This window comes from Perca fluviatilis, chromosome 20, assembly GCF_010015445.1.
Source record: "Perca fluviatilis chromosome 20, GENO_Pfluv_1.0, whole genome shotgun sequence".
Taxonomy (NCBI): Eukaryota; Metazoa; Chordata; class Actinopteri; order Perciformes; family Percidae; genus Perca; species Perca fluviatilis.
In genome coordinates this window covers 33868132-33879902 of record NC_053131.1, presented here as the reverse complement: position 1 = coordinate 33879902, position 11771 = coordinate 33868132, and the positions used below count along the sequence as shown (strand labels likewise).

General features: G+C 38.7%; 1 protein-coding gene across 1 annotated transcript in view; it reads left to right on the top strand.

Annotated features, from left to right (window-relative positions):
- Positions 1–11771, top strand: part of hectd1 (HECT domain containing 1) — a 72837-nt gene that overhangs the window by 24121 nt on the left and 36945 nt on the right. The window contains exons 17-20 of the mRNA XM_039785456.1: positions 958–1063; positions 2471–2605; positions 8426–8565; positions 9494–9706. Of these exons, the coding sequence (XP_039641390.1) occupies positions 958–1063; positions 2471–2605; positions 8426–8565; positions 9494–9706 (594 nt within the window). The remainder of the gene's footprint in view (positions 1–957; positions 1064–2470; positions 2606–8425; positions 8566–9493; positions 9707–11771) is intronic.

Genomic DNA, 11771 nt, shown 5'->3' with positions numbered 1-11771 from the left:
AAAACTTTGAAAACGCAACAAACTTGGAGAACAAAAGACAGTAGAAGTAACTACAGCCTTTTAACTGAACAACATATTGCAAAAATCTCACGTACCCCCTGCAGTCCTCCAGAGTACCCCTAGGGGGACACGTACCCCCCTAGAGTCCTCCAAAGTACCCCTAGGGGGACATGTACCCCCCTAGAGTCCTCCAAAGTACACCTAAGGGGACACGTACCCCCTGCAGTCCTCCAGAGTACCACTAGGGGGACACGTACCCCCCTAGAGTCCTCCAAAGTAGTAAAACTACTTCTGAACGTCCACATGTTCCACCAAAACCAGTTCCTTCCTGAGACTATTTAGCAGAGGCACCGTGGCTCCGTCCGGAGCTTAGCCCCGCCCACGACGATTGTGATTGGTTTAAAGAAATGCCAATAAACCAGAGCACGTTGTTCTCCCATCCAGGAATGCTGTTTGGACTAGCCAGACTGAAACAAAAGAGTGACATGACACAGTCCCCTCCCCCTAATTGTTTAAATAAAGTCATAAACTTTGGTATTTAGTATTGTGTACTTTTGGTATCGTGACATCCCTAGTCAACTATTAAATTAATCACCAATTATTTTGATGATTGATTAATCTGTTTGAGTCCTTTTTTATGATAGAAAAATGTGTCAGATTAAACAAACATCAAAGCACTTTTCCTCTTCGGTCCCCCTACAGGTTTGAAGCGGAATTGTCCATTACCGCTGTCCGTTGTAGTTTCTAATGTCTCATTCGAACTACAGATCCCCCTACCCGATTTGGCAAACTTGCATAGTGCGGTTTTAGCCGACAGAGGGCCGCAAAGCGAATGCAGTAGTGCCGTTCACGCTGTTACGAGTTGATGAGCCACTGAAACGATTTTGGAAACATTATTTTAAGGTACAAAAGAATCTTTGGTGTTGCTTTAAACCTGAATTGTTTGTGTGTCTGCAGCCGACCAGCTGTTGCCTTAATCCGTAAACTGATCGCAGTCCTGGAGTCGATAGAACGTCTACCTCTGCACCTGTACGACACGCCAGGATCCTCCTACAACCTGCAGGTAATAAGCGTAAGTCAGGGTTCCACAGTCAGGGTTTCCTGATGGCCGGGGGGGAGGGGGAGTAAAACTGGAGCGTGCCTATGTTTAGGGTTGGGCATCGAGAACAGATTCCTAATCGGAATCGTTTCAAAAATTACGATTCCATCCAAATCGTTTCTGTATTGGAATCGTTTTGGAATCGTTTGGAGGATTTGGTTTCATATCCGATCATCACTTCCCAATTTAACATGCGCAAGTTTGGGTTTCCGTAGCGGCCAGGTGCTTGTTGTGTTGCAGCCATGCAGCACAGTAAGTGGCGCTCTAGTGTGGCTTTATTTTACGTTGAAAAAGCTGTAAAACTGCAAACCACCGTCGAATCAAAATAAAACTTTGCTCTTATTTGTGAAAATAGGCATGTGATCCGTTTCAACTCCACCCCTCAAAGAATCTGAATCGAAAGGAAGAATTGGAATCAGAATCGTTAAAATCCAAACGATGCCCATCCCTACCTATGTTCCTATGACCCCTGTAAAACGCCACGTCAGGCCACTGGCTGCGTGAGCGTGTCCGTTTTATATTTGGGCTCCCATGGTAACGGGTTAGAGCGTGCACACCGCCTGCGTGACGCGCACGTCTCAGGCGCAGCTCGAAAACGCTTGCATGCTAGAAATAGAACCGACGCCTATTTTTCAAGCGTTTCCAGGCAAAATATAACCGGAAAAGATGTTAATATGTCATTTATGGCGCTTTTCCATCACATGGTACCTGCTCGACTCGACTCTACTTTTTTGGTTTTCCATTACGAAAAAAAGTCCCTGGTACCTGCCAACAGATCCTTTTTTTTAGTACCACCTCAGTCGAGGTTCCAAGCGAGCTGAGGCGAGCCGAAAAGGTGACGTGAAAACCTGCAGGCTGCTGATTGGTCGGAAAGAATCATCACTAACTACAAGACGTAGAAAACGCCACACAGCTGACACGCAACAGAGACGCCACGCTCATGCCACGCAGGCAGTGTGTAATCGGCCTTAGAGTTAGTGAATATAACGACCAACTCCACAAGTTTTTTAATTTAACTAAAAAACATAAATTTAATGTTAATTTTTTAGAATTTTTATTTTTAATTTTATTTATTTTTTCCTTTTTTGTTTTTTGCTAAATGTTTTGGGATTTTTTTTTTTTTTTTTAAATGTTCTTAACACCTTTTCGACATTTGACACTGTTTTCGGTGCTTCTGACATTTTTTTTTTAATGTTTTTTTGACGCTTTTTCAACTTTTTTGTTAAAGGGGCCAGTAATAATGACTTTAGGCAAGTAGAGTTTTTCTTTTCCACTTGCCTGACCGGATAAGTGAAAACCAAAAACCTTAACGTTGAAGCTTGGGGGACTCTGACCTCTGTCTTCTTACCTGGGTGCGTTTGTTCTCGTCAGATCTTGACCAGGAGGTTGCGGTTCCGTCTGGAGAGAGCGCCCGGTGAGACGGCTCTGATCGACAGAACGGGCCGCATGTTGAAGATGGAACCGCTCGCCACCGTGGAGTCTCTGGAGCAGTACCTGCTGAAGATGGTGAGGACCCACGGAACAGTGATTACAGAGTAGAACTACTGACCAAACTGGTGAAATACTTGGCTAAAAGTACTGACTAAACAGCTGAAATAGCAGCTTAAAGTACTGACTAAACAACTGAAATAGCAGCTTAAAGTAATAATAATAATAATAATAATAAATTGAATTTATATAGCGCTTTTCATGGACTCAAACTAAACCGCTGAAATAGCAGCTTAAAGTACTGACAAACAGCTGAAATAGCAGCTTAAAGTACTGACTAAACAGCTGAAATAGTAGCTTAAAGTACTGACTAAACAACTGAAATAGTAACTTAAAGTACTGACTAAACAGCTGAAATAGTAGCTAAAGTACGGACTAAACAACTGAAATAGTAGCTTAAAGTACTGACTAAACAGCTGAAATAGCAGCTTAAAGTACTACTAAACAGCTGAAATAGCAGCTTAAAGTACTACTAAACAACTGAAATAGCAGCTTAAAGTACTGACTAAACAACTGAAATAGCAGCTAAAGTAATAATAATAATAATAATAATAATAATAATGAATTTATATAGCGCTCATGACTAAACCCTGAAATAGCAGCTTAAAGTACTGACTAAACAACTGAAATAGTAGCTTAAAGTACTGACTAAACAACTGAAATAGTAGCTTAAAGTACTTGACTAAACAGCTGAAATAGTAACTTAAAGTACTGACTAAACAGCTGAAATAGCAGCTTAAAGTACTGACTAACACCGAAATAGTAGCAAAGTGTAAACAACTGAAATAGTAGTAAAGTAACTAAACGCTGATAGCAGTTTATAACGCTGAATAGTAGTATATGACTAAACAGCTGAATAGCAGCTTAAAGTGATAAACAGCTGAAATAGCAGCTAAAGTATCTAAAGTACTGACTAAACAGCTGAAATAGCAGCTAAAAGACTGACTAAACAACTGAAATAGCAGCAAAAGTACTGACTAAAACAACTGAAATAGTAGCTTAAAGTACTTGACTAAACAGCCGAAATAGCAGCTTAAAGTACACAAACAATAGCAGCTTAAAGTACGACTAAACAACTGAAATAGTAGCTTAAAGTAAAGACTAAACAACTGAAATAGTAGCTTAAAGTGACTCAAAACAGCTGGAAATAGCAGCTAAAGTACTGACTAAACAACTGAAATAGTAGCTTAAAGTACTGACTAAACAACTGAATAGCAACTAAATAATATATAATTTTTTTCTATGACTCAATAAACCGTGAAATAGCAGCTTAAAGTACGACTAAACAGCTGAAATAGCAGCTTAAAGTACTGACTAAACAGCTGAAATAGTAGCCAGTACTGTAAACAACTGAAATAGTAACTTAAAGTACTGACTAAACAGCTGAAATAGCAGCTTAAAAGTACTGACTAAACAGCTGAAATAGCAGCTTAAAGTACTGACTAAAACAGCTGAAATAGTAGCTTAAAGTACTGACTAAACAGCTGAAATAAGCAGCTAAAGTACTGACTAAACAGCTGAAATAGTAGCTAAAGTACTGACTAAACAGCTGAAATAGCAGCTTAAGCAATTGACTAAAACAGCTGAAATAGCAGCTAAAGACTGACTAAACAACTGAAATAGCAGCTTAAAGTACTGATCAAACAGCTGAAATAGTAGCTAAAGTACTGACCAAACAACTGAAATAGTAGCTTAAAGTACTGACTAAACAGCCGAAATAGAGCTAAAAGCATGACTAAACAGCTGAAATAAGCAGCCAGCACTGACTAAACAACTGAAATAGTAGCTTAAAGTACTGACTAAACAGCTGAAATAGCAGCTTAAAGTACTGACTAAACAACTGAAATAGTAGCTTAAAGTACTGACTAAACAACTGAATAGCAGCTTAAAGTAATAATAATAATAATAATAATTGAATTTATATAGCTTTCATGGACTCAAACTAAACTCTGAAATAGCAGCTAAAGTACTTGACAAACAGCTGAAATAGCAGCTTAAAAGTACTGACTAAAACAGCTGAAATAGTAGCTTAAAGTACTGACTAAACAACTGGGAAATAGTAACTTAAAGTACTGACTAAACAGCTGAAATAGCAGCTTAAAGTACTGACTAAACAGCTGAAATAGCGCGCAAAGTACTGACTAAACAGCTGAAATAGTAGCTTAAAGTACTGACTAAACAGCTGAAATAGCAGCTTAAAGTACCGACTAAACAGCTGAAATAGTACTTAAAGTACTGACTAAACAGCTGAAATAGCAGCTTAAAGTACGACTAAACAGCAAATAGCAGCCAAAAGTACTGACTAAACAGCTGGAAATAGCAGCTAAAGTACTGACAAACAGCTGAAATAGTAGCTTAAAGTACTGACTAAACAACTGAAATAGTAGCTTAAAGTACTGACTAAACAGCTGAAATAGCAGCTTAAAGTACTGACTAAACAGCTGAAATAGCAGCTAAAAGTACCGACTAAACAACTGAAATAGTAGCTTAAAAGTACTGACAAAACAGCTGAAATAGCAGCTAAAAGTACTGACTAAAATAAAAAGTACTGACTAAACAGCGATGCAGCTAAAGTACTGACTAAACAACGAAATAGTAGCTAAGTACTGACTAAACAACTGAAATAGTAGCTTAAAGTACTGACTAAACAACTGAAATAGTAGCTTAAAGTACTGACTAAACAACTGAAATAGTAGCTAAAGTACTGACTAAACAGCTGAAATAGCAGCTTAAAGTACTGACTAAACAGCTGAGCAGCAAATCACAACTGAAATAGTAGCTTAAAGTACTGACAAACAGCTGAAATAGCAGCTTAAAGTACTGACTAAACAACTGAAATAGTAGCTTAAAGTACTGACTAAACAGCTGAAATAGCAGCTTAAAGTACTGACTAAACAGCTGAAATAGCAGCTAAAAGTACTGACTAAACAACTGAAATAGTAGCTTAAGTACGCAACAGCCCGATGTGCTTAAGTACTGACACAGCTGAAATAGCAGCTTAAGTACTGACAAAACAGCTGAAATAGCAGCTAAAAGTACTGACTAAACAACTGAAATAGTAGCTTAAAGTACTGACAAACAGCTGAAATAGCAGCTAAAGTACTGACTAAACAACTGAAATAGCAGCTAAAAATATTGACTAAACAACTGAAATAGTAGCTTAAATACTGACAAACAGCTGAAATACGCTAAGTACTGACTAAACAGCTGAAATAGTAGCAAAGTACTGACTAAACAACTGAATAGTAGCAGCAATGCGACTAAACAGCTGAATGGCAGCGTACTGACTAAACAGCGAAATAGCAGCTTAAAGTACTGACTAAACAACTGAAATAGTAGCTTAAAGTACTGACTAAACAGCTGAAATAGTAGCTTAAAGTACTGACTAAACAGCTGAAATAGCAGCTTAAAGTACTGACTAAACAGCTGAAATAGTAGCTTAAAGTACTGACTAAACAGCTGAAATAGCAGCTTAAAGTACTGACTAAACAGCTGAAATAGCAGCTAAAAGTACTGACTAAACAGCTGAAATAGTAGCTTAAAGTACTGACTAAACAGCTGAAATAGTAACTTAAAGTACTGACTAAACAGCTGAAATAGCAGCTTAAAGTACTGACTAAACAGCTGAAATAGCAGCAAAGTACTGACTAAACAGCTGAAATAGCAGCTTAAAGTACTGACTAAACAACTGAAATAGTAGTAAAGTGGACTAAACAACTGAAATAGCAGCTTAAAGTATAATAATAATAATAATAATAATAAATTGAATTTATATAGCGCTTTTCATGGACTCAAACTAAACAGCTGAAATAGCAGCTTAAAGTACTGACTAAACAACTGAAATAGTAGCTTAAAGTACTGACTAAAACAACTGAAATAGCAGCTTAAAGTAATAATAATAATAATAATAATAATAAATTGAATTTATATAGCGCTTTTCATGGACTCAAACTAAACCGCTGAAATAGCAGCTTAAAGTACTGACAAACAGCTGAAATAGCAGCTTAAAGTACTGACTAAACAGCTGAAATAGTAGCTTAAAGTACTGACTAAACAACTGAAATAGTAACTTAAAGTACTGACTAAACAGCTGAAATAGCAGCTTAAAGTACTGACTAAACAGCTGAAATAGCAGCTTAAAGTACTGACTAAACAGCTGAAATAGTAGCTTAAAGTACTGACTAAACAGCTGAAATAGCAGCTTAAAGTACTGACTAAACAGCTGAAATAGTAGCTTAAAGTACTGACTAAACAGCTGAAATAGCAGCTTAAAGTACTGACTAAACAGCTGAAATAGCAGCTAAAAGTACTGACTAAACAGCTGAAATAGCAGCTAAAAGTACTGACTAAACAACTGAAATAGTAGCTTAAAGTACTGACAAACAGCTGAAATAGCAGCTTAAAGTACTGACTAAACAGCTGAAATAGTAGCTTAAAGTACTGACTAAACAGCTGAAATAGTAGCTTAAAGTACTGACTAAACAACTGAAATAGTAGCTTAAAGTACTGACTAAACAGCTGAAATAGCAGCTTAAAGTACTGACAAACAGCTGAAATAGCAGCTAAAAGTACTGACTAAACAACTGAAATAGTAGCTTAAAGTACTGACTAAACAACTGAAATAGCAGCTAAAAGTACTGACTAAACAACTGAAATAGTAGCTTAAAGTACTGACTAAACAACTGAAATAGTAGCTTAAAGTACTGACTAAACAACTGAAATAGTAGCTTAAAGTACTGACTAAACAGCTGAAATAGTAGCTTAAAGTACTGACTAAACAGCTGAAATAGCAGCTTAAAGTACTGACTAAACAACTGAAATAGTAGCTTAAAGTACTGACAAACAGCTGAAATAGCAGCTTAAAGTACTGACTAAACAGCTGAAATAGTAGCTTAAAGTACTGACTAAACAACTGAAATAGCAGCTTAAAGTACTGACTAAACAACTGAAATAGCAGCTTAAAGTACTGACTAAACAACTGAAATAGTAGCTTAAAGTACTGACAAACAGCTGAAATAGCAGCTTAAAGTACTGACTAAACAACTGAAATAGCAGCTAAAAGTACTGACTAAACAACTGAAATAGTAGCTTAAAGTACTGACAAACAGCTGAAATAGCAGCTAAAAGTACTGACTAAACAGCTGAAATAGTAGCTTAAAGTACTGACTAAACAACTGAAATAGTAGCTTAAAGTACTGACTAAACAGCTGAAATGGCAGCTTAAAGTACTGACTAAACAGCTGAAATAGCAGCTTAAAGTACTGACTAAACAACTGAAATAGTAGCTTAAAGTACTGACTAAACAGCTGAAATAGTAGCTTAAAGTACTGACTAAACAGCTGAAATAGCAGCTTAAAGTACTGACTAAACAACTGAAATAGTAGCTTAAAGTACTGACTAAACAACTGGAAATAGAGTAAAGTACGACTAAACAGCTGAAATGGCAGCTTAAAGTACTGACTAAACAGCTGAAATAGCAGCTAAAGTACTGACTAAACAACTGAAATAGTAGCTTAAAGTACTGACTAAACAGCTGAAATAGCAACTTAAAGTACTGACTAAACAGCTGAAATAGCAGCTTAAAGTACTGACTAAACAGCTGAAATAGCAGCTTAAAGTACTGACTAAACAGCTGAAATAGCAGCTTAAAGTACTGACTAAACAGCTGAAATAGCAGCTTAAAGTACTGACTAAACAGCTGAAATAGTAGCTTAAAGTACTGACTAAACAGCTGAAATAGCAGCTTAAAGTACTGACTAAACAGCTGAAATAGTAGCTTAAAGTACTGACTAAACAAAGGTTGGGAACCACTTTAAGCTCGCGCTCTCTTCCTCCCAGGTGGCGAAGCAGTGGTACGACTTTGAGCGCTCGTCCTTCGTCTTTGTGAGGAAGCTGAGGGAAGGACAGACCTTCACCTTCAGACACCAACACGACTTTGACGAGAATGGAATCATCTACTGGGTCGGAACCAACGCCAAGTAAGACCTGCGCCTGCAGTCAAGCTATAAATCCTTATTTACTTCTAACTTTATTCAATTATTTTTACTTTAAAGTGCCTGTTTGGTGTGTTATAGGTTGTGTGAGAGTGGCTCCAAATGTCACATTTTATGCAGCATGTATCTTTTGGCAATAAGCAGAGCGGAGTTAAATTAGCTGATTTTTGAATGGAGTTTGGTGTGACATTGTTTTGAATGTTTATGATTAAATTAAAGCCTGTAAATGACCAATGTTTTTAGGATTTGTAGAATTATTAAAGAGTTTAACCCTTGTGTTGTCTTCCAGTCGACCTGCAACTTTTAGTTTTTCTGGGTCAAAATTTTAAATGGAAAAACCTTCATATCAACGTTTTGGTTGTCTTTTTTTTTGACACTTTTGTGGCTTTCCCCGATGTATTTGTCACTTCTTTCAACATTTGTCGACTTTTTCTGAGCCTTTTGAAGTTTTTGTGGGTTTTTCCCCAAAAGTTTTAATTAAAAACATTTTCTTGTCACTTTTTTCAAAGTTCTTTTATCAATAGTTTTTTCTTAAAATCCTATAAAATTGACTAAAACACTCAAATTCAATGAAAGTAGTGAACTGATTATTTAACTTCTGAAGAGTGTTGTAGTGAACCATCCACGTAATTTTTTTGGGACAATTTGTTTGAAAGAAAACCCAAATTTCTGATATAGAAACTCTTTGAAAATGGGTCAGATATGACTCGAGGACAAACAGGAGAGTTAATGAATATTTAAAAATATGATTTATTCAGGTTTTTAAAAGTGTAAGTTAGTCGATAGTTTTCAGATTCTGCTTTTTATCAGAGGTAGTTTTAGATCATACTTTTGGCTCGTCATCACAACTGGACTTAAATTAAAGTTAAATTTTTATCTTAATAGACACGTTATCATTTTTTGTTCCATTCAGGACGGCCTACGAGTGGGTGAATCCCGCCGCCTATGGCCTGGTGGTGGTGACATCATCAGAGGGGCGTAACCTCCCCTACGGGCGGCTGGAGGACATCCTGAGTCGGGATAGCTCCGCCCTCAACTGCCACACCAACGACGACAAGAACGCCTGGTTCGCCGTTGACCTCGGCCTCTGGGTCATTCCTTCAGCGTACACCCTGAGACACGCCAGGTAATAAACCAAGCATACACCCTGAGACACACAGGGTAATAAACCAAGCATACACCCTGAGACACACAGGGTAATAAACCAAGCATACACCCTGAGACACACAGGGTAATAAACCAAGCATACACCCTGAGACACCCAGGGTAATAAACCAAACATACACCCTGAGACACGCCAGGTAATAAACCAAACATACACCCTGAGACACACCAGGTAATAAACCAAGCATACACCCTGAGACACACAGGGTAATAAACCAAGCATGCACCCTGAGACACACAGGGTAATAAACCAAGCATACACCCTGAGACACGCCAGGTAATAAACCAAACATACACCCTGAGACACGCCAGGTAATAAACCAAACATACACCCTGAGACACAGGGTAATAAACCAAGCATACACCCTGAGACACGCCAGGTAATAAACCAAACATACACCCTGAGACACACAGGGTAATAAACCAAACATACACCCTGAGACACGCCAGGTAATAAACCAAGCATACACCCTGAGACACACAGGGTAATAAACCAAACATACACCCTGAGACACACAGGGTAATAAACCAAACATACACCCTGAGACACGCCAGGTAATAAACCAAACATACACCCTGAGACACACAGGGTAATATACCAAACATACACCCTGAGACACGCCAGGTAATAAACCAAACATACACCCTGAGACACGCCAAGTAATAAACCAAACATACACCCTGAGACACACAGGGTAATATACCAAATATACACCGTGAGACACGCCAGGTAATAAACCAAGCATACACCCTGAGACACGCCAAGTAATAAACCAAGCATACACCCTGAGACACACAGGGTAATATACCAAATATACACCCTGAGACACGCCAGGTAATAAACCAAGCATACACCCTGAGACACACAGGGTAATAAACCAAACATACACCCTGAGACACACAGGGTAATAAACCAAACATACACCCTGAGACACGCCAGGTAATAAACCAAACATACACCCTGAGACACGCCAAGTAATAAACCAAGCATACACCCTGAGACACACAGGGTAATATACCAAATATACACCGTGAGACACGCCAGGTAATAAACCAAGCATACACCCTGAGACACGCCAAGTAATAAACCAAGCATACACCCTGAGACACACAGGGTAATAAACCAAACATACACCCTGAGACACGCCAGGTAATAAACCAAGCATACACCCTGAGACACACAGGGTAATAAACCAAACGTACACCCTGAGACAAACAGGGTAATATACCAAACCTACACCCTGAGACACGCCAGGTAATAAACCAAGCATACACCCTGAGACACACAGGGTAATAAACCAAACATACACCCTGAGACACGCCAGGTAATAAACCAAACATACACCCTGAGACACGCCAGGTAATAAACCAAACATACACCCTGAGACACGCCAAGTAATAAACCAAGCATACACCCTGAGACACACAGGGTAATAAACCAAACATACACCCTGAGACACACAGGGTAATATACCAAACATACACCCTGAGACACGCCAGGTAATAAACCAAATATACACCGTGAGACACGCCAGGTAATAAACCAAGCATACACCCTGAGACACACAGGGTAATATACCAAATATACACCGTGAGACACGCCAGGTAATATACCAAACATACACCCTGAGACACACAGGGTAATATACCAAATATACACCGTGAGACACGCCAGGTAATAAACCAAGCATACACCCTGAGACACACAGGGTAATATACCAAACATACACCCTGAGACACGCCAGGTAATATACCAAACATACACCCTGAGACACACAGGGTAATATACCAAATATACACCGTGAGACACGCCAGGTAATAAACCAAGCATACACCCTGAGACACGCCAAGTAATAAACCAAGCATACACCCTGAGACACACAGGGTAATAAACCAAACATACACCCTGAGACACGCCAGGTAATAAACCAAGCATACACCCTGAGACACACAGGGTAATAAACCAAACATACACCCTGAGACACGCCAGGTAATAAACCAAGCATACACCCTGAGACACACAGGGT